Source organism: Paramisgurnus dabryanus, chromosome 1 (assembly GCF_030506205.2).
Source record: "Paramisgurnus dabryanus chromosome 1, PD_genome_1.1, whole genome shotgun sequence".
Taxonomy (NCBI): Eukaryota; Metazoa; Chordata; class Actinopteri; order Cypriniformes; family Cobitidae; genus Paramisgurnus; species Paramisgurnus dabryanus.
Genome location: NC_133337.1, coordinates 63,531,734 through 63,555,987, shown reverse-complemented (window position 1 = coordinate 63,555,987; position 24,254 = coordinate 63,531,734). Strand labels below are relative to the sequence as shown.

The following is a 24,254-nucleotide window of genomic DNA, read 5'->3' as shown; positions in this document are numbered from 1 at the left end:
GAACATACTAATTGACTATTTAGTACTTGGACTTCCATCCTAAACATCCCTAGTTTTCTTAATCCTGTTACTGTACATTAGGGCTGGGAATCGATCAAAAAAAGAAGAAATGATTCCGAGACATTCGGAATTGAGATGATTCTAAAGGTTGGAACAGATTTAACTTTAACTCCTTTTAAAGAGCCTTTTTAAAAGTACTAGACAAGACCCCCATAATAGTTCACACTTCAGAAAAATAGACAGGGATCAGTTCTACAGCTGTGAAAAATAATTATTACGATGCATCAGACTCTCAAGCCTAATAAAATCTGAAGAGAGATAGAGCTACTTAACCTTATAGCAGTGGATCCCAAATTTTTCATATTGCGACCCACTCAAATAGATATAATCATCCCAGAACCCACCAACTTATTTTTAATGGAAATACACATTTCACCTCTTTTATAATGGAGTAGACTAGTTTTAATTTTCCTTGTCAATTTATTAATGAAATTAAGTTTAATTAAAATATCAAAATAAGTTATGGTATATCATATCAAAATCATTGTGTCATTCACCACAATAGCAAAGCGACTTTGACTGACCCACCTTATCTCACTGTGCAAACCACAAGTGGGTCCCGACCAACAGTTTGAAAACCCCTGCCTCATATCACGTGTCTAGTTGTCTATTGCCCTCTTACAATTTTTAGTATAACAAAGAAGGAATCGAATTGAAACCACCAGTGAAGAACTGAATCTTGGAATCCCCAGGAATTGGAATAGATTCTAAAAATTCAGGAATCAACAGCATAACTCTACATGTAATGTCAGTTTAACTCACTCAAAAGGGGTCATGATTTTTTTGTTTTCTTCGACTATTTCAACTGACCAAAAGCAAACTTTACTTGTATGTTTTCTGACAAACCAAAATAAAACCAAGTTTTCTGTTAATCTGTTATGTCTATAAACAGAATTATATCAGGCACACAATAATAATAGCAAAGACATGTAGTAACAATCTTGATTGTATTCATAATCTCATGAACAATATGAACATAAACAAGCATTGTACATCAGTGATACTTTGGATTAAATTATAGATTATATGAAAAACAGAAGAGATGTAGAAATGACTGCAGACTGTACATCACACCAAAAAATCATCTGCAGAGTTTACATTGAAGTTCATTTTATCTGCCACCTTGATTGCCTTTATGTTTTTTCTTTCGTCCTGATGTTTTGATGGGCTCTGAAACACAATTCTGAGGATAAAGAGGCTTGTTCTGGACAGTGGGAGGCTCTTCTACATCAATACTGCTGCGAAATAACTCAGAAGAGCTGAAGTGGAGGGAAAGTGAGAAGGAATTTAGGCCTCCATATACTAATATATTATTAAATAAGTCAAGATATACAAACACAACTTTGTTAAGTTGAGATGATACCTCAGAGGTGTGTGTGGACTGCTGTTCTGTCTGCATATCTGTCGAGGTTTGGGTTCAAAGGAAAACGCCTCCTTCAAACTCTCCAACACAGATGGTGCAACATATGTGAATCCCTAAAAATAAATTCAACATCAGACCAATACTTTTTATTAATTGTGAAAATGTTGAACTGTGCTATGTGGTGGCTATGAAAACTATGACAGGTTAACTGTTGTTTGGGTTATAGTCTCTTGAATAAACCCAAGTTTACCCTACAGGGCTACTGTGATATACAGTGATGTGTATTAAACTGAACTGCAAATGTGTTGGCAGCAGCATCACTCAGTGTGGTGTCATCAGGACTGTCAACAGGAGTTTGACGGGTGAAGTGACTGTCAAACTGACTCACGTCATCATCTGATTGCTGAAGAAATAAAAAAAGAAGCAACATGTTTTCAGACAAAAAATAAAAGCTATAATTAAATAATATAGAAATTTAAATGATGATGATGACATAATTTCTCAGTATTTTGTATGTATTTGTATGCTGATATCAGACAACTTGATATTTTGTCATACATACATACATCAGTTTTAAACAATAATAATAAACCCTGTATTAATACAAAGTTTAGCCCCACTTGCACATAATAGTTTAGTTTACAAAACTACATCTATAAATGGAAATATGTTATTGGCAGTACCAGTGCAGGCAGGTATGGTGGTTCAATGCGCTTGTTCAGCAAATCATCCCATTTGATTTGTCGGAAGAAATGATGCTTCTGGAAAAAATAGGTAAAAATACATTTGTTTAACAAAGAAAAACTGTAAATCTAGAATGGTATTCGATTTAAACAATACACTGTCAGAAAAAAGGTACAAAATTGTACCTTTTTCTGTCACTGGGGTGGTACCCTAAAAGGTACCTTTTTGTACCTTTATGGGTATACAACACATTAAAATGTTGTACCTTATGAGGTACAATATTATACCCAAAGGACAAATTGTGTACCTTAAAAAACAATTTTGTACCAGTTAAATTTTAGGGGTACAAAACAGTTAACTGTACCTTTAAAGGTACACAATAGATCCTTAAGGAACAGTAATGTACCTAAAAAGGTACAACATTATATTATGTTTATATACCTGTAAAGGTACAAAACCGTACCTTGGGGTACCACCCCAGCGACAAAAAAGGTACAGTTTTGTACCTTTTTTTTCTGACAGTGTACCACAACATTGATCACAACCTGATGAACAAAAGGTTCATGTGATTTACTTTTAACACAAAGGCGGCTCTTTAATATATTGTATTTGTTTTTTTTCTTTGAAAACTTGTGTAATCTCATTGAATTCTCACCAAGCATTTGACAAAATCTAATGGAAATATATGATAGTAACATTTAAAATTTTTGGATTTGGTGCAGAATTTATCAAATTATTTAAAAAAAATTGTTTATGCACATCCAGCAGCCTGTAATCACTAATCAAGATGTTTCAAATTAATTTATTAACTCTTATTAACTGTGGTAATGCAATATGTGTTATGGTGTTTTAAAGACCTTACATAATGAACTGCATTGTTTTTATTACCTTAGAAAGAGACGTTTTTATCTACATACACCGCGGGTCCCCTTATATGATGGTCGCAGTTAATTTCCAACAGTAGCCCTAAATGTACAAACTGATCTACAGAGCATGTGTTGTCCCCATGTTGTCTCAGACGACGACATGTTTGTCCTTTGGCTGCTATCATATGCATTTAAAGGGATACTCCATCATTTTGTCATAATAAACTATGTTATTACCTTAACTAAGAAGAGTTGACACATATCTCTATTATCTTAGTGCGTGCACTTAATCGCTGTGATGCGAGGCAACACTGATAGCACTTAGCTTAGCCCAGTTCATTCAATGGTATCAAACAGAGATAAAGTTAGAAATGACCACACACATAAACATTTTCCCTATTTAAAACGAGTAGTTATACGACCAAGTATGGTGGCACAAAATAAAACCTTGCGCTTCTTTAAGCGGGTTAAAAAGGGTAACTATAATGTATGGCAGAATAGCTTTTTTGGGAGTACTTCGACTCGGCGCAGTAAAACTTCCCCTCTCTCTCAGTTACTCAACTACAAAAGTTATTTTCTGATTTTTATAATTAAATATTTTCTAGCATTGTATCAGTACAGTGTTTTAAGACTTTAATGTTTTCATATGAAGAGTTAGAAATGTCCACTAAGATTTTCCTCATATAAGCAAAATTCACTATAAAATGTATTCCAAGCAAACATCTTCAATCAAAGTTTAATAAATAGTTTAAGCAGTCTCCAAAGTCCAGTTAAGATGTATGAGCTTACCGGTAGCCCTTTTGATCTTTTCCTTTTCCCATGAGCTTTGATTTCGTGTTAATTCTGCTGCTCATTTTCAGCTACGTTGAAAAACAACTGAACAGCTTGCGCTGCTTTTATTATCTGGGTTTTCCGTTTGCTGCTAATTAATAATCTCTCTCACCTGCTGAGGCGCGCTGTGGAGCTCCTGCTCGCTATTACAAGCAGCTGTCACATTAACATGCACTCATTATTATGCGCCGAGTCGAAGTACTCCCAAAAGTGCTATTCTGCCATACATTATAGTTACCCTTTTAACCAGCTTTGAAAAGTGGCACGTTCATACTTGGTCGTATAACTACTCGTTTTAAATAGGGAAAACATTGATGTGTTTGGTCATTTCTGACTTCATCTCTGTTTGGTAGGTACCATTGAATGAACTGGGCTAAGCTAAGTGCTACCAAAGTGTCGCCACGCGCCACAGCGATTGGGCTGTTGGTTGCAATTTCACAATCTCACCAATAGATGTTGCTAAAATTTACACACATCACCTTTAAATAAGTCATGTGTCTTTACGGGATCTTTAAGGTATATGTGTGAATGCATGCAAAGATTCCAGAAAATCGTTGGCAGTGTGAATAAACCAAAAATTAAACGATCCCGGAAAAATCTGGGACACATTTTCCGTAATCACTGTGTTACACAAACTTGTATTCCTGTAGCTCAATTGTTAAAAACACGTCAAACACATATTATGGACACGGTAACTAATGTTTTTCTCAGCATATGAAAGTCATTTTATTACAATATGCAAACTATATAACTGTGTAAAACATTCAAATGTTGTTACACAAACATTTAACCATTTTAGTGCAGCTACATGAAATATCAGCAATCTTGAAACTCTACTTATACAATTTAACAGTGCCAGAGCTAACTGTATTATTTACCTGTATATCCCCACAGTCAGCCTTGCTTGAACCAAGTCTCTGTGCTGGATTTTTCTTCAGCAGCTATGGAAAATAAAAGGAAATATGTCAAGATATTAATATTAAGATAAGTTCTATTAAGTAGACTTTTGAGCTTCATTATTAAGAGACATTTGACCTTTTTGATCATGTCTTTTGCATCAGGTGTGAGGTATGGTGGGAGATTCAGTTTACACTTCAGAATCTTATCAATGGTCTTCTTTCGGTTTTCTGCAGTGAAAGGGGGCTGTATGAAATCAGAAAAAAAATGAAAAACTACTGTACAGTACTCTCCTCCCATACATACATACACACACATAAGCATCCATATTTCCAATATTAAGGCAATCATAAACATTTGTTTCCCTTTTCTGTACATGATGATGTTTAGTTTTACAAATAAAGCTTGATTTATACTTCTGTGTAGGACTTACGTCACAGTTTTCATTCATAATTCTGTATGCATTCAAGCGTCAAAGCGTCCACTACACTTTTTCTATAGTGTCGTTGGCAGGGCAGCTGGAGCTTTTTGACGCTCTTACCGGCTGCGGTGTGAACGTACAGTAAGGGTCTTATCTAGCGATCCTCATTTTCAGCAAAAATTTTTTTTTAAGTTTTAAACTTTTGAACCACAGCTGCTCGTCTTGTGATATGTAAGGTCACGCTGGCACATCACATGGCTAGTGCAAGATTGTTGTGGTTAAAGTTTATTTTTGGTGAAAATGATGATCGTTTTACCCTTATGCCTCGGTCACCGATATTTAAGCATTTTCTTATTATTCGGGTATGGTTTTGTGAAATCGGATTGACCGATAAAGTTTTGAGAATTGCGCACTGGACTGCCATTTCATCACAGATTCGGAGGAGAGGAGACAACAACAGCGTGCACAGCAAATATGACAGCGGAGTGACGTGACTAGTGTTGGGCGATATGCCCCATTTTGAGATCAAATCCTGTCCTAATAACGACATAGTTTTACATGAATGAAACTGCCATAAATGAATGTGTGTTGCAAAAAACCCAAATTTTTCTGTTATTTATGCTTATTAGTAGCCTAGTAAAATGCTGTTTACTTGCCGGTTTGAAGGCTGAAGCACAGCCACCATATGTAGCTAACTTTTAACAAGATTTACTCTAAGTTATATTAACATTTATTGCATAAACATTATTTCGGCAAAACATCTAAATAAATGTATGTGGAAATTTATTAAATATTTATTTCCTCCACAAGCTGTCGGAGTTTGATACAGTTAATGCGTGAGTAAAAGCATAGTTAAACAGCGCTTTGTCAACAGCCATTTCATAAGATATAACAACATTTTTATTTATTCTGACCTAAAATACCAGTTAAGAAATGCAATTAAATAGAAGTCGTTTTGTTTGTTACTTTCCTGACAATGTATTATTCCAGTGATGTTATTCAGTAAATTAATATTATTCTTCACTCTTTCAGCCCCCTCTATTTATTACTTTGTATGTAAAGAGGGAGTGATTATTATTATTATAAGTGTTTGTTCAGTTCAGAAGTGTTGTAGTAATTGTGTCAAAAACAGAAGTATAACAGTAAAAAAAAAATCGATTCAGCATATCGGTTATCGGGCACTTAAGCTTCCAAATATTTTGTATAGGTAATAAAAAAATCAGTATCGGTCGTTCACTAATATTCATCATATCCATCATGTATTTTTGTTTAATTGAATCTCTCACCGATCCAGTCATCATGTCAAACATCAGGGCTCCCAGACTCCACCAGTCCACAGCTCTGTTGTGTCCTGAACGGGTCAAAATTTCAGGTGCCCTGTGTTAAAATGACCCAAGACACACTTGTGAGGTATTATTATAAACACATATTGTTATTCTAATTTATAGTCACCATTTGACTTTCTCACAGTATCTGTAAAAGTCTCACTGTACTTTATTACATGAAGTTTAGCTGCTTGTCTCATGACTCACATGTACTCAATGGTACCACAGAAAGTATGTGTGACGCTTCCATCATGGATAGACTCCTTACACAGGCCAAAGTCGGTCAGTTTAATGTGTCCTTCAGACAGAGAACAGAAGGTGTAAACTTAACTCAAGATCTGGAAACAAACTACACATACTGTGAGCTGTGTTTAAATTATTTATGGTGAGTGGTGTTGACTATAAATAGATGATTAATGCCAATAATGCTATTGGTAAGTTCCAATAGAGAAGCTTACATATGAGACCATAAATGGTCTATGAGCCAAGAAAAATAAGCAGGTTGATAATATGATCATCATTTCTGAATTGCATATTAATACCTGGAGCTTTACCATTAAAGCACTTATTTATTTAGGTAAATAAACTATAATGTAAAAGGCTGTTTATACCTGGTATTAAGATGCGCTCTGGTCAATCAGATCACAAGTGGACAACGCTAAATACAGGTGTAAATGGGATGTTAAAGTTTTGAGCTTGTCCACTTTCAGAGGTAGTCGAAAATGCATTCGACTGAATTGCTTTTGTGCTGTAGACACGCATGTGGTCGAATGTGTTCAAGCAGCCACAAAAGACTGCCTACTCTCCACCCATTTCTCTAATGTGATGTACTGAGCACAATGTTTTCCATTGGACAGGACTTCTAGTGCGAACCCACGTTGTTCAGCGCAATCTTTAGGCTTTTATTGATAATACTAAAGCGGCTATTCCCCGCCTCTTTCATGAATTTGTGCAAGCGTGTGAAAGTTGAGCAAGCTAATTTCATAAATTTGAGCTAATTGGGTAGCATCAATTTAAACCTGTCATTTCTCCCGCTCACATTTAAACGAAAGCAGAGGGACTCGCCCACAGACCACCCTGTCAGAAAATCAAAACAGAAGCGGTCGAAATAGACAAGAGAGACAGATTTAAATCTTAGGTGTAAACGTGAATGTGTCTCTCTCAGTCACTTGTAATCCGATTGACCAAATCGAATCTTAATACCAGCCCCTAAAAGTCACAAACCTTCATGATTCAGCATTATGTTTTCTGGTTTCAGATCTCTGTAGATGATTCCTTTTGAGTGCAGGTGTCCCAAAGCTAATGTTATCTCACCAAGATAGAAACTGTCAAAACAACATAAGACCAAATACATGATGATATAGGTCTGTATAATAACTTTTGTGTTTTCTAATAAAACTTACCATGCAGTGTCTTCCATAAAGATCCCTTCCTTCTCCAGCTGCATGAACAGTTCTCCACCTGAAATTAAGGACAGGCCTTGATTTAAATCCCATCAAAATCATACAAAACCTTGTAACTCCATTGAATCCTGTAAAACCTCGAAACTCTACCCTGCCTCTATGGTTAAAGGAGTGTTGCATGCATTTAGTAGCGTCTATGTAATAAACTTGGTGTCTGCATGTTTGAAATGCAAGGATATAAAGAGTTTCTTCAGCATGTTCTTTACTCAACGAATACTAAAGTTATTAGTTTAGCATTTGTCATTGAATCATATAGACAATATTGTCTTATAATCTCGTCATTTTTCATGTGAGATTCTGATCAAATGACAAAAAAAGTGCCTACACAGCTACCATAAACTTTACAAACTGTAGAATAATAAACACAAGGACATTTACTTTTATTTCCTTTATTATTTAACATTTTATAATGTATGCTTTTTATAAAGCACTGGCAATTTCATGTCAGAGGAATACCCTTAAAGGGGACAAATGATGCGATAATATGTTTTCCTTTGTAGCTTTGAAAGTTGTTTGTGCATATAGAAGATCCATAAAGTCCCAAAGAATAAAGTCTCAAACCCAAAGAGATATTCTTGATGAACTGACAGCTCATGCACGCCTACCTAAAACCCCTCATTTAAATATGCCCCCACATATCTACATAACTGTACATAACTCTTTCCAATAGAATTATTTTACTTTTGTTGAAATGTGCATAAATGTAACCAGCAAATTTATATGAATTTGTCTTGTTAAAATGTCAGTAGTAGCCTAAATGAAGCACTTTTCTGCTTACCGCTTAGACATTCGAGTATGAGGTAAAGTTTGCCATCGGTCTGAAAGGCGTACCACAGTTCAACGATAAATGGATGCCGAATCGTCTCTAGGATCTCCCGCTCCGCCCGAGTATGTGCAGTGTCCTTTGCGTTACATATTATTTTGGCCTTGTGTGTGAGCATGTGAAAATAAGGAGATTGGAGAATTTGGTTTAAATACCAAAAGTGGTCATATGTCTTAAAGTCTAGTAAATGTGTACAGTGGTTATTTAAATAAAGACATCAAGGAAAATGTGTAGAAATACCTTTCTCAGGACTTTCATGGCATATATTTTGCCAGTCTGAGCACCTTGCACCTTTCGCACCTGGAAGACCTAAAAACAGAGATTTATATTTTAGATCATTATTACAATTATTATTACAGCACCTTAGATACTATAAGACATATGAAGTTCACTGTCGTTCATGCTATTCCTCTTCAGTGCACTGTAAGGACTTTGCATTGTGGTGTTAAACAGATTCTGCAAACAAATCGGTATTTCCGAATGACCTTAGGCCATTAAGAGGATAACGGGATTTGAAGCGAAAGTATTTGATGAACGTAATACAAGCTGAGAGCATTCGGTCAATATCATCATTTAATTTTTGACGGAGGTGCCATTTAGCGGCATGTTTTAATATAGAATAGGGGAGAGCGGGGCACAAAGTATAAAAGTATAAAAAATATTTAAGTTAGATTAATATTTTTATTTTACCAAAGTAACACACACATCTCTGCTACAAATTAACCCATAAAGTTTGTTTTTGGGACCTACCGTTATCGTACAATTACACCGACATCTGAAAGGAGACAGGTAGCAACACCTGCTAAAACTTATATTTAAACCCAAATAATTCAATAAATTCTGTCTATATACTAAAGGTGGATATTGTTGATATATCTGCCTATAATAGATAGATATCCACACATTTATCCATTTATGAACCTTCATCTAATCATCCTTGTATTATGCATCAATACATTTAAATATATTTTTTTGAAAGGGCTGCACAATTAAGACAAAAAAAATCATAATTGGGAGTTATTTCCCCTGATATTGTAATAACAGTTATCATTTTGATGAATAGTATTTACATTGTTATCAGGGTTCCCACTCTTTTCTTGAAAAGATTTTCCAGGACGTTTCCAGGACATTTTCAGGACATTTTCAGCTGCTACAGTGTGAGTCAAGTTATCACAACTAAGGCTGGGTAGTAGTGATAGTATCATATCATCATTGCTGATATCAGTTTAAAAATCCAAACTCTCACAGTCAAGCTGTATTCGCAATCAGTCACTAACATAATCTTAACATGGCCTTGTCCCCGTGCATGACTCCTGACTGCTGAGACTCCCATGTTACCAATATCAAAAGATTTCCTGCAGAGCTTGCAATATGCCCTATGCACATCTCCAGACACTTTTTCTAGGCATTCCCTGAACTGGGGTTTTTCCTTCCACTCAGTTTTGAATTTGCTCTGTCTTCCTGACATCGTCACTAACTCCTGCCTATAAAGGACAACAGAAATGTGAAAGTCTAAAACTACTTATATTGACTGATTACTGAAATTAGGCCTACTTTTCATACCTTAGCATTTTCATATCTTTCATATTCTATTAGGGGTGTGACGAGGCACTTAATCCACGAGACGAGACACGAGATTGGGTTCGCGAGAACGAGACGAGATTTTTACTTTATTTTTAAGAAATTCTCAATGATAAAATAAATGAATGGGAAACTGAAATCACATTATTTTGAAATGTTTTAACTAATCTAGGACTGTCCCTAACAATTATTTTGCTAATTGATAATGAAGTAATTTGATATTTTTGGTAATAAAATAATAACCTTTAACATTACATTATAATGACAATGCAATAATAATTCGTCCAAATAAAGTATCAAAACTAGTAAACACATTTATATAGCCTAAAAAAACAGAATTATGTACTATAACAAATGCCTACAGGGGGCGGTAAATGACCCACTTCAGTTACTTTAATTTTAAATGGATGCTTTTAGCCAAACAACGTTTAAATCCATTTAAATCTTTAATATTTGTCCAATTCTTTACAGTAGAAATGATACAGTCACTGTTATTATTGAGCAAGATTTAAAAAGCAAACGCAGTAAAAGACAGAATATAATGCATTTAATTTATGATGATGCAGTCTACAAATGCAACCTCTGGATGCAGCCTTTTGTATAAGAAACGGCCAGCATTTGACCTCCCCGAGAAATCTCGTGACATAATTAATTTCGTGATACATATTTAATCGCACGAGATCTCGTCACACCCCTATATTTTATGTATTATACTTACTGTACACAACACATTATTTTTTCACGTAGACTTCGACTCGAATGCTTTCACAGTGAATCCTTACGTGTAACGGTTCACATTTACCAAAAGTTGGCAGGTACACACACACGTACACACACACACGTACACACACACACGTACACACACACACGTACACACACACGTACACACACACATTCTGGTTTCCATGTTTTGTGGGGACATTCCATAGACGTAATGCATTTTATACCATACAAACTGTATATTCTATTCCCCTTACCTGCCCCATTCCCTAACCCCAACCATCACAAAAAACGTTCTTGTACCTTAGATTTTCAAGAAACATCATCTTGTTTGATTTATAAGCTTGTTTCCTCATGGGGACATCAAAATGTCCCCACAAGGTCACAAAAACACTGGTATTCCTATCTTTGTGGGGACAATTGGTCCCCACAACGTGATAATTACCAGGTATACACACACACACACACACACATTACCTTTTTAAGCCCAACTGCAGCAAATGGGGAACGGGGTACAGAGAGTGAGGCAGAGCAGTGTCATTGAGTAGAGCGGTGCTGAGGCAGAGGGGAGGAGGAGAGGGACGGGAATGTTACGTTGTAGGTTCAGTAGACTTGTTATTCTCTGCTTTTCTACAATGATTAGCTGAAACTGCTTCACCACGCTGCTGAATCGTGTTGTCAGACAGGAGTACCGCACGTGCATATTTGCCACAGAACTCACATGTCCGTAGTTTAGAGGGGCAAGTCCTACCAGCGTACTATGTCGTCAAATTGCGCACTTGCTACGCAAACGCGTACATTGGGAGGTTTGTGTCACGTGGGGCGGTAAGCTGGCTACGTGCGGAAATGAAAGCAGACAAGCGCTCCAGCCCAATATTACACGTTAAAGGCAGGTCAAAACAGACATTCATGCATAACATTTTTAACCCGTTTGCGTTCATCCTACCAGGAGGGAAAATAATTTTCCAGGACAACGCAAGCGTTTCCAGGACATTTGACGTTTCCCCCCATTTTTTATGTGTTTTCCAGTACTGGAAAATTGGTCTTTCATTTTCCAGGTTTTCCAGGTTTTCCAGGACGCGTGGGAACCCTGTGTTATCATTTCGTTACCATTGTATACCTGAGGCTTAATAGGAACACTTTGTTACAACTAACCCTGCTGTGTAAAAATGTTTTTAATTCCAGCAATTTACTAAGTTACTAGGAGTTGCTGACATGAGTTAAAATGGTAAAAAGACAGTGATTAAAATAATATAAGGTTGGATTTGGTGACTTACACATGCAACTCAGAAATTGAAAAAAAAACATAAGATGAAGAAATGTACTTTCATGTTTCCAAAACACTTGTTCAATATTTTCTTAAACACATCACAACCCTTCACAAATTCACAAAAGATCATCTTATGACAGTAAGAGAAAAAGACCAAAAGCACGAACTCTTTGGCCCTGTACAAATATGTAAAGAAGCTGTGTTACCATTAACCCTGTGTTACATTGTGCGCGTGTATGCGAATGTACAGCTTTGCAAAGTATATAGTTTATTTGACTGGCATTGCGCATGCACATTGCGACAAAATGCATTGCATCTCCTGTGCTACAAACTACTTTCTCCTGTAGTCCTACATTCTCAACACACGACCTACGCATACAATGTATGCAGGGTTTCAAAAATCTGATGATGAAAATTGGGTCACACGCAATGTACATGGACCCCCTGCATACGCAAAAGAAAACATGACCGTACTTCGGCCTTAAGCTTACATATATACAACAAACCGTATACACTCACCTTCCCATATGCTCCCTTGCCCAAAACACTGAGCAACTCAAAGCAATCAGCTCCCACTCTCTCACTGCCTCGGTTCACATTGGCACCAGTAAGCTCCACCTCTTTTGCTGGAACACTAATACAAAGATTGTAAAATTTTAGTAGAGCATAATCAAAAAGCTACGATTAATGTAGTTTTTAAATCTAAATGGAATAAAAGTGTCTACCTGTCTGTTTCTGTTACTGTAAAGTTGCAGTCTTCATCCTAGGCAGACAAGATGTGACACAATAAATGAAGACTTAAGTATTCACGCAGGCAGTCTTGAGGTTCACAAAGAAGCTGATTACACCTGACATTAAGGTAGTTGGCATGATCTTTTAAGACTACAATACACTTTACTCAATTTGTCAGCAAAAACACAAGAAACCCATATATACCAAATATTATTATTTGCCTTACCACAACTGTGACATTAGAGTAATGTTGCGCTCACACCAGGTGCAAATGAAGTGTTAAGTGCGTAGAATTTACATCAACATACATTATACAAGTTAATGCAAAGACACGTTAGACATCCTGCGGTGTGATTTGAGGGCTCGGGCGTTTGAATTGAAAAATCTGAACTTTGGCAGATATTCACACCACGTTAACCAATCAGGAGCTTGCTCTAGTAGTAACGTGATTACGACGTAGCTAAAGCCGGCAATTTGAGCCTATTGGCATCTGATTTTCATGTGCAAATGCAGCGAATTTCACGCACAACTGATGCAAATTTCTCACATGAATGAAGCGAGTTAACTCAAAATGTTCAAGTGTCCAACTATGCGCAATTAGGGCACTTTATCCGTTTCATTTACGTCTGGTGTGAACGCACAGTAAAAGTGTCATAGTTTGAAGTGAATCACTAATGTTAACTGGTTTAATAATATTAACTTATTACAGGTTTGTGCATGTAAATCTATGTGTTTCTTTTGTCTTTTTTTGAAAATCACACATAAAGATTACGTTTAGGCTTTTGTTTTAGCAAAACAGATGACTGACACTATAAAATGGAAGATATGACACAATATTTCTGGCTATTTCCACCTTAACTAAACATTGTAATACTGCGTAAACCCAAGCCCTTTACAAGTCAATGTTAGCATGTAAACAGATGATCTTTCTTACCTCCGCATCACTCAAGTCCTCTACCTCCAGGTCAATGGTAAAAACTCCTGCCATCCTATAATACTGAGCACAAATAAGCCTAAATAAGAGCACAGGCAAACAGGTTTCGGTTTCATAATTATGTGTAAAGTTTACTGGTCAAGCTGCTTTTGCCCTGCTACACCCTTGAATACTACCTCCTAGCGATGCGAACGACATCGCAGAAGCATGAATGAAAACTAATATGTCATAGGACCTACACAGAACTATAATGAGCACTTAACTCGTGCCTGTCCCTTTAGTACATACTGCATTACATTAGCTTAGTTTGTTAACCTTAACCTATAACCACACATTAAATGATAAATACACACACTATTTTCATTTAATTATAAATTATTTAAAAGTTGGTGTCTGAATTTATTTCAATACTTGATTATAGCAATGCACTTTTAGCATAACGCCTGAATGTATAGCCTAAGCTTGTTTGAAATCTGCAGGTCTAACCAGATTCAGAAAATAGGATCACATTAACTCAATGTAACCTTCCATATCATCTATTAAATACTTCTACTTACTTTAAAAACTCCTAATGGTCTGGTTTCTTAGTACCAAATAGCTTCCTGACAGCGAAGTACAACTAAATCCATTAAAAGATAATATTTTCTGCTTCTTAATCCAAAGGACATAAAGGTTAGAGATATACAACCATCCGTGTTGAAATCCAGACTAAAGTCTCAGTTTAATCAGTCCTAAACCTACATTTTCACAGACTGCTTTTAGTCATGCTAATCTGTATTCTGACAGCTATTGTAACATATATAGGGCAGAGCAGGGCTTTATGCGTGTCTAGAACCTGCCGTTCTCATACAATTACTCAGAAAGTGACAGAAGTGCAAATTTTAAAACTTACACCATATGTGTGGGTTAACTTTAACAGACAGAGGGTTTGCATCATAGAGAAATTACCAGTTTCTCCAAAAGCAGAACCAATCAGGTTGGAGCTTACCTATACTACGGTCGCTTACTATTTAGCCCCGGGCTGGTTTACCACCTGGTTTTGGTAGCCGTTCCTATTACTGGGCAACAAATATTTTTCGCTTACAGCTAATCTTACTTCTTTCTGAATGTTTTCTCTTTTGAAATCACGATGTATAAATACTTAAAAAAGTGTCTCCTATAGGTTTTGTGCTTGTGTAGCTGGTTTATTCTATATGATTGATGTTTAAACATATACAGTTGTATTCGAGGGGGTTACCATTATTTACCAGTTGTACATGAATCATGGGAGGGATATTAAAGTTTCTCTTCTATGCAAACTAGATGCCAGTGTCACAAGTTTTGACTGATAAGCTAAGGCTCAAGTATGAGAATAACCCACATTTGTGAACAAAGATTTCATATTATAACATAACACACAGACTAGGTTAGGTAAATACATCATGAGGGAATGTCATTACCTCTTTAAAGTTATTATGTACACACTAAACAGCTAGGTAAGATGTGTGGCTGGGGTGTGAATACATTACTGATGATGTGACATCCGCAAGTCATATGATCGGTATGTTAGTTCATTTTCAAAATATCTAATAATGCTGGTTGGGTTCAAGGTTGCCAGGTTTTCACAGCAAAACCCACCCAATTGCTCCCACGTTTTAAAGGGAGTCCTCCGCTAACAATTACATTCCAGGTGTAAAAATGGCTTTTTGGCAAAATTCACCTGCTAAAATTCAGATTCCTGTGGCTAAGTATCACATTATTGGGGTCGCTTCAACTCACAAACATAAAAAAACAGCCCGTGGATTTGGCAACCCTAGTTGGGTTGGGTGTGTGGTGTTTGCTAACATTGTGATAATTCTGTGGGAAAAGCTTCTTCTGTCAGCCCTCTTACCCCAAACAAAAACTTATCTATATGTGTTTTAATCTGCAAATGTTTGACTTTATAACAACATGAAAATAATAAATTAATTATGAAAAATTGCATCAATGGTTGCCAGATCCCAGCAGAGGTGATAAACTGCAGTAACTTTTCACCAAGCTTACACAGTGGCTCTGAATGTTTCTTACCTGACTGTGTCTTCAGCTGTCACTAAAACTGACACCACACCCTGATTATCTGCATGTTAAAGAGATTAAAAAATGACTTTTTTTAAACAAATTAACACTAATTTATTCATTTAAGAGAGCCTTTTTATCCAAAGCAATTTACAAATGAAAGCTTTCAACATTCTGCATAAAAGGCCACAATAAGTGTAAGTAAGTCTGATTATAAGTTGATCATATTTATTTAAATACATTTTGGGTTAATTTACATGAAAATATATATTTATATATATATATATATATTTACTTTAAAAGACAACCTTTGAAAGTTCAATGATTACCAGGAATACAGTTAAACTGAAAATTTTATTAAAAACCTCTGTAATTATTATAATAATTTTATATTGCGGAACCAGCTGGACCAGCTAAACAGGTGAGCACCAGTTTGGCCATAGTGGAAGACCAGCCTTACCCAGCTAGAAACATTTAACAAACCAGTCTAGTCTAGTATCAAGCTAGATAAGAAGTAGAATAGAGGTATATAACTTACTGGATTACATGTACAGATAACATATTCTATACTAACGTTATATACACGTGTCACATCACGTATCCTAAAACATGTGAAATGGCTAGCATGGGACTACATGGGGACTTTCATAAACACTTTTGACATTTACATTTAGCTATACGGAATCTTCATAATATATTTACCCGAGAGGTTTACCCACCGCTGTCAAACTCCGTCTCCGTCTATCCGTCCACCAGAAATCCACGACCCGCGAATATCACGCCGGACATCACATGGTTCCCTTTTAGCGATGGTTTCCAACACCAAACTGTCCTACAATTCTTTTATATGTATATTTACATATCAAAACGAGTGAATGAGGTTCTGTCGATCAACCAGTTCTTTTCTAGACGTGAAATCCTACAAACTAACTTTAGCTGTTTTGCTAAGCAGTAGCCTCGTCTTCTTTGACTTGTCAGCAGATATCGCGCACGCGCATTTAATACGCAGCGCCATCTACTGTTTACATCTATTTGTATAGGTTTACTGCGGATTACAAACCTCATTCTGTTCATTCCAGTGTACCGTGGGAAGGACACTGCATTATTTGACAGAAAACGTAATCAAATACAACAACTCAAAAACAAAGCTAAACACTCACATATCTTTGGAAAGCTGAAATACTTGTGATTCGTATGATGTAAACCATTTATCAACACAACAGTTACAATTATTGTCCTTTTTAGGCATTTTTTTTTTGTTTTGTTGCCTTTTTCAGGAATTTTAAGGGTTTAACAACGGGGGTTATCTACTGTATGTAATGATATCCTTTAACTGTGCCTGGTATTCATAAAAAACATTATGTTTATGGATACTTGCAACAGAAACCATCACTGAAATTCTAACAGTTTCCATTAAAATACCCCTCCTGAAAAGACAATGCAGCTAAAACCAGCCTAAGAATTTTTTTTCAAGAGGTTGCTTGGTTTTAGCTGTTCTCCCAGCCTGGTTTAGATGGTGGGTGAGCTGGTCTTCAGCTAAGACCACCTGAAAAAAGTGGCCAAACGCCTCTATAACTAGTCTGCTCTACCAGCTAAAACCAGTCTTGTAGACCAACTAAAACCACTGTTTTTAGAAGGGACAATGCTCTTAAAAGTTGTTTTATAAAAGACATCAGCTGTTGTTGAAACATTTTGTCTTATAAAGGGATAGTTCACCCAAAAATGAAAATTCTGTCATCATTTACTGACTCTCATGTTGTTACAAACCTGTATACATTTCTTTGATCTGATGAACACAAAGGAAGATATTTTGAGAAATGTTTGTAACCAAACGGTTCATGGACCCCATTCACTTCCATAGTTTTATTTTTTCCTATAGTCAATGAGGTCCAAGGACAGTTTGGTTACACACATTTTTCAAAATATCTTCCTTTGTGTTCATCAGATCAAAGAAATGTATATAGCTTTGTAACAACATGAGAGTCAGTAAATGATGAGAGATTTTTCAGTTTTTGGTGAACGATGAACTATCCCTTAACCAAAAACCAGACTATAGAAAGAGTGACTTAATTTAATATAGAGCAGATGTAAATTCAAACCGATTTGCATTGCAAATCTCAACTGCAAGAAACAACTCCAGACTGTGATTTGTTCATTGTTTAAAAAATTAATTTCAAGTTGATGCCAATACTGTATCATACAATAATTGTGGTTATGGATCATGTTTTTATCTGTGTCAAAGGTCAGCAGTCAAAAAAAGATGTCAAATATTTTCTTATGTTTCTAAATATAGCTCATTTCATTTTACTGTAATCTTAACAGATGTGTGGTAAACTTGTTTTGAATGAAAAGCTGCATGACGTCCCTCCTCTAATTCCGTTAGGTGGCGGTATACCCCCATTTTTTAACAATCACATTATTTCATTACGTAAGCAGATTTCTTACTCAAGTATCAAGCAAAAAGCAGCCTCAATAAAAATGTTAAACTGTCTGTTTAGTTAAATTAAATGATGATGCACTTTTATATTCTTACAACTCTATATATTATTCATACATATCCCTTATGGCTATATATATATATACACACATATATATATATACACATATATATATATACACACACACATATATATATATATATTATTGTGTGTGCTCAAGGGGAACTGATTTAGCAAATATTTATATAAAAACAGTCACTTTCTGATGAGTAAAGTCAGTGGGTTTCAGTTCAGTAATCCATCGGGAGCGCGCTCAGAAACCGCGAGACTCGCACCAGTGCTGAGCAAACTCTCTCCAAAAAGTGGCAATAAATGTTTTTTACTCCACTTGCGCTCACTTTTAAAAAAATGTATAAACATAACTTTAATTTAAAGTTTTTACAATTTTGCATAATGTGCTTACAGAAAATACATTTTAGGACGAACAGCATAAGTCCTTCGTCCTTCGGATGAGACGTTAAACCGAGGTCCTGACTCTCTGTGGTCATTAAAAATCCCAGGATGTCCTTCGAAAAAGAGTAGGGGTGTGCCCCGGCATCCTGGCCAAACTTGCCCATTGTCCTACTAATCATCCCTCATACTAATTGGCTATATCACTCTGTCTCCTCTCCACTAATAAGCTGGTGTGTGGTGAGCGTTCGAGACAGGGGTAGCTGCAGCCTGGAGCAATGGGCGTGGCAAGAGGTAGGGGCGTGGCAGGAGGTATGGGGCGTGGTAAGAGGTTTCTCATTGGTCAAATGAGCTTCCTCCTGGCAACTGCGTTGGCCAATCAGCCGTAACCATAGTTATACGTCATTTCCTTTAGCTAAAAAGAAATCGTAATTTTCTTTTGATGGAAAGAAGAAGATAGATATAATACATCTGCGATATTATTTGATGGTCTCTTTGCTTGACGTCTTTTCAGCTTCGGGGATTATTTAATTGTTGTTGACAGATACATGTTACAGTGAGAAAAATTAATGACTGCATTTGCATCGAAGACATCCGAGTCGGCGATTTATGTCGATGTCCGTTCTGTGCTCTCAATGTTGTTAGACCTATCGTGAATATCGCAAGATACAAAGCCATTTGCAAAGCCACAGACTTCGCGCGGTTCGCCATGAAGGGGGGTCACTGTGCGTTCTATTTAGAACGAGAGTTTGATGGCTTCTGTTCGAAGGAATGAGTTTTGAACACAAGAACACAAGCTTTTGATGACAACTTCAATTGACGTTTCAAAAAAATTATTGTAAAAATGACTGAATAAATGTTTTTTGGATAAAATGGTGTTTGTTTTGCTTAATTGATTAATGTCACTAAAAAGAAGTTTATTAAACCGTTTTTACTTTTACTTCATTTAATAATTATATGGTGATATATATATTATATGCCTTTATACAGCCAAAACATTTGCTGTACCATTTTTATAAAAATAACATTACTTTTAGAGACATTTTTATCTTTAAAATAATAATTTGTTTTTTAATGATTTTTTATTTTATTATTTAGTTCAAATACAGACATTTCAAGTATAGTGCAATAAAAACGATGAATACAAAGCATTGTAAATACAGCTCTAAATGTGTAAATCGGAGAATAACAAGTATAAAATGAAAAATACAAATGAATACAAAAATAAAAGTTTATGCATCAAAGTAGTTATAGATATTTTCAAAAACTTTTTGTTTTGTGATCTCATGGTTGAACGGGTTTCAAAGTATACTGCGAGGTCTTATAAAAGGTAATATAGGAGGGTTTCTTTTATTTGTGTATTATGCATATAAAAAGTCGACAAAATAATTTAATTATATAATTTTTTTCCAGAAAAATATGGGCTTTGGAAACAAAGTAAAATGTCATGAGGTTCTAAATTCTAATACTGGGAATTTCTATTTAAGGGAATATCTATTTTGAAGTCAGTCCAAAATGAAATAGAAAAAGGGCAATACAAAAATAAATGTTTAATATCTTTAAGTGATGTTTTACAAAAAGTGCATTTATCACAAACATTACGAATGTTTTTAATGATTGATCCTGAAAATGTTGCGGTGGTGATGACGTCATGTAACCCGCGCCATACAGAAGGTGTCGAAGGTAACGTACTTTTGAATGAATTCTCAATATCATTATTGTTATTTTAACAGTGAAAGAAATGTATTTTGTATAGTGTTATATATGCAGCTAAATGTTGTGCTATATGAAGAGTTGCCATTAGGGGGCAACAGTGTTCTATATTAGAGTGAGTTCTGTACTGAATAAAGCAGTAAAAGAAGTGAGTGAATCAGCAAACAGCGTGTGAGTGTTGCTCTATGTGTTACGATAAAATTGTTTATATTAATACATCAACAAGCAACATAATATATAGTGATTAAGTTTATGGCTCGCTTTTATGCGGATCAGGAAGCTTTTCGCGTCCAATTGAAAAGACCTTACGGCACGCCCCATTCCTCGTGGCACGCCCCATTTCTTTCCGACCTCTTGCCACGCCCATTGCTCCAGCCTGCAGCTACCTCTACTTGGAGAGTTCTGGCGCAATATGGCTGCCGTCGCATCCACTGATCTATATAAATGACTGGATTGCGCATGACGTCACACTTGTGAAGCCACCGCGCCGCCATGTTGGTATACCCAAACGTTCTATTAAATCAATGGACGTTATCAGATTTTAATGATAAAACATCACTTTACTCGTCTTCGTTTTTATATGTGAACTTACCCTGTACATTATTACAACACAAACGTCCAAAGCATGTAAATAGTTATTTACTGAAAGTTGTACATTTTGCGTTTTAATCAGTTATTATACATTCATCTTTATTACAGTATCAGATCAGCAGACAGACCGCAGCATATTTAGTATTAATGACAATAAACGTGCTCATTCTGAAATCTAAATAAATAATCATGCTTTGTACCGTATGTGCATGCAATAATTTGCTAGTTTTAAATTATGTTATCTAAACTTACAAGTTACCTAAACTTATTTAGAGAAATAACGCTGACCGTCACAGTGTAGCTGAATGTCAAAAAAACTTTATTTATACCCGTGTCATTAACAAATGCAACAGACACACTCACCTTAACGGTTTTTTATAAATCCATTATCCTGCCCGATTAAAACATAAACATTGCAAATAACACCAGAATTAACAAATAATTAACGTACACATATCCTAAAAATTAACCTTGTGTAACTGATACGCTGTAAAGGGGGTAAATTTTGATCATGATTTTGAATGGAAGTCAATGACGCTCTCTGCCGGTTGGGTATACCAAGATGGCGGCTCGAACTCTGCGCTGGCTTCACGTCACGCAGTTACGTCAAGCGTTCTATGCGCAATCCAGTCATTTATATAGATCAGTGGTCGCATCATCCAGGTGGATGCTGCACATTGGTGGTGGTTGAGGAGATTCCCCCGTTCATATGTAAAGCGCTTTGAGTACTGAGAAAAGCGCTATATAAATGTAAGGAATTATTATTATTATTATTATTATTATTATAAGGAAAAAACAGTATAAAAATAAGAAAAATGACAACATAGATATTCTGGCAAAATGTAGCCAGATTGTCCAATGTATACTAAGTGGAATCAAGTTTTCATAATTTATTTTATTTTCCATACATAGTTTGTATATTTTTTTGCTTATTACACAATTTATAAAGCGCTAGTACTCTGTGGTAAAGAAAAAGCATTTTTTAAAATGGCTAAATCCTACTTATGTTTATTTTTTTTGAGAGAGAGAGAGAGAGAGAGAGAGAGAGAGAAAATAATCTGCTGTGTGATGCCGTTTTTACGTCATTAATGGCGCGAGTCAGTCTGAAGTTCTACACACGTTAAAGGAACACGCCCAGATTTTGGGAATTTAGCTTATTCACCGTATCCCCAAAAGTTAGATAAGTCCATACATACCTTTCTCATCTCCGTGCGTGCTGTAACTCTGTCTGACGCAGCCCCCGCTAGCTTAGCTTAGCACAAAGTCTGGAAGTAAATGGCTCCAGCTAGCAAACTGCTCCCAATAAGTGACAAAATAACGCAAACATTTTCCTATTTATGTGTTGTGATTTGTATAGTCACACCGTGTACAAATAACAAGGTGATATGAGACACAGCGATCTTTTAACAGTATACATACTGGGAACTATATTCTCTGAAGACGAAGCACCGCTTCTTGGGCGGAGTGATTTGCTTGCAGCACCCGAGAAGCCCCTGATGTGGAGCAGAGAGTTCGATCAGAGTTGTGCAAATCACTCCGCCCATGTAGCAGTGCTCTGTCTTCTGAGAATATAGATCCCAGTATGTATACTGTTAAAAGATTGCTGTGTCTCATATCACCTTGTTATTTGTACACTGTGTGACTATACAAATCACAACATATAAATAGGAAAATTTTCACGTTATTTTGTCACTTATTGGGAGCAGTTTGCTAGCTGGAGCCATTTACTTCCAGACTTTGTGCTAAGCTAAGCTAGCGGGGGCTGTGTCAGACGGAGTTACAGCACGCACGGAGATGAGAAAGGTATGTATGGACTTATCTAACTCTGAGGGATACGGTGGTGAATAAGCTAAATTCCCAAACTCTGGGCGTATTCCTTTAAAGGATGGTGACCATAAGAACTTCATACTGTATTTGACTGTTGCGATCGCTCTTTAATTGCTCTTAACTCATTTTAGTCAGTTTTGTTTGCTGTTGAGAATTCACTCCAACATTTAAACATGAATGACGTCAAAAAGAAGACCCTTCACAGGCAGACACTGTGATGTTTTTTGGCAGATCTTCTGGATCTTCTCTTCCACCAGAGATTAAACTAAAGTCAGCCAAAACTCCTTTCTCAGCTTCACATGAAAGACCTTCAGAGCGCCGAGGAGCCAGACCTCCTAACAACTTTATTGTCCTGCCACAGAGGAATTTAACAGACTCTGGCATCACCAACAAATCTTCACTCCTTCCATCCTTATCACGGCTGCCTAATCTTATGAGTAGACCGGTCAGGGTGAACAAATGTTCTTCTGTAAAAAATAAGAACATGCGTGACCTGCCTATTAAGAATACGCCTGTTTTGGAACCAACTTGTTTTGGTATAAAGCTTATTGCCCGCCCGAAGCAAACAGGCGTTGTTGTGGGAGATCAGCTCACTTTATTTCATCTGAGCAGCTGTAATGTGAGCACATGCAACAATGAAGGTCTGAAGATTAGGAGAACACCACTGAGAATCCCTCCTGTGGTCTGGAAGCTTCCCCAGACAAGGACGATTATTGTATATCCTCCCATAACTGTTTTATTTCTGTGCATTTTTAGGAGCTTCCAGAGGAACACCAAGTAACAACTGCTATGTCATCTTTGTGCATGGGGGAAAAAAATCATCCAAAAGGGGTTCTAATAAAGGCATTTTAATAATGATCAAGAATTGGTATGTGCCATCCACTGTTACTGTGTCACATAAATATTGAGTTTAGTGATTGAGTTTAAGCACACAGTTGCCGCCAGTACATTTGACTTCCATAGTAGGAAAAACAAATACAGAAGTCAATGGGTACGTCAACTGTGTGTTTAACCTTATTTATTAAAACAGCGTGTTTTCTGTTTAAGCATGAGGGTGAAAAAATTATGACAGAATTTTTGGGTGCACTTCAATTTAATCTATCTAAGCTCTAAATGCGCTAAAACACACTTTCCCAGGTCAGTTTAGCTACTGCGCATGCGCACAGGTTGGAAAGCGCCTCAGAGCAGTTGATGATTGGTTCTTTTAACCAGAACGCGGGACTTCCGTCAC

General features: G+C 36.3%; 1 protein-coding gene across 3 annotated transcripts; it reads right to left on the bottom strand.

Annotated features, from left to right (window-relative positions):
* Positions 1-988: 988 nt before the first annotated feature.
* Positions 989-17,005, bottom strand: LOC135739473 (ribosomal protein S6 kinase beta-2-like). Of its 3 annotated transcripts, none has more exons than XM_065257762.2 (17): positions 16,707-17,005; positions 16,017-16,065; positions 13,971-14,033; positions 13,030-13,067; positions 12,824-12,938; positions 8,974-9,042; positions 8,689-8,836; positions 7,851-7,908; positions 7,672-7,772; positions 6,655-6,745; positions 6,409-6,499; positions 4,840-4,947; positions 4,683-4,745; positions 2,107-2,184; positions 1,719-1,826; positions 1,424-1,536; positions 989-1,319 (listed from the first exon to the last, which is right to left on the bottom strand). In XM_065257762.2, the coding sequence occupies exons 3-17, from the start codon at positions 14,022-14,024 to the stop codon at positions 1,172-1,174; spliced, it is 1,383 nt and encodes a 460-aa protein (XP_065113834.2). In that variant the 5' UTR covers positions 14,025-14,033; positions 16,017-16,065; positions 16,707-17,005; the 3' UTR covers positions 989-1,171. The 3 variants fall into 3 exon arrangements, with proteins under 3 accessions (XP_065113834.2, XP_065113835.2, XP_065113837.2); XM_065257763.2 differs by having other exon boundaries at positions 16,724-17,005; XM_065257765.2 differs by lacking the exon at positions 16,017-16,065 and having other exon boundaries at positions 16,724-17,005.
* Positions 17,006-24,254: the final 7,249 nt, after the last annotated feature.

Excerpts from the sequence above, each read along its gene's own strand:
- LOC135739473 (XM_065257762.2), bottom strand. The coding sequence starts at position 14,024 with ATGGCAGGAGTTTTTACCATTGACCTGGAGGTAGAGGACTTGAGTGAT. Across the intron at positions 13,068-13,970 it reads AGGACTTGAGTGATGCGGAG|GATGAAGACTGCAACTTTAC; the intron begins GTAAGAAAGATC and ends TTGTCTGCCTAG. Across the intron at positions 6,500-6,654 it reads TGTGGTACCATTGAGTACAT|GGCACCTGAAATTTTGACCC; the intron begins GTGAGTCATGAG and ends ATTTTAACACAG.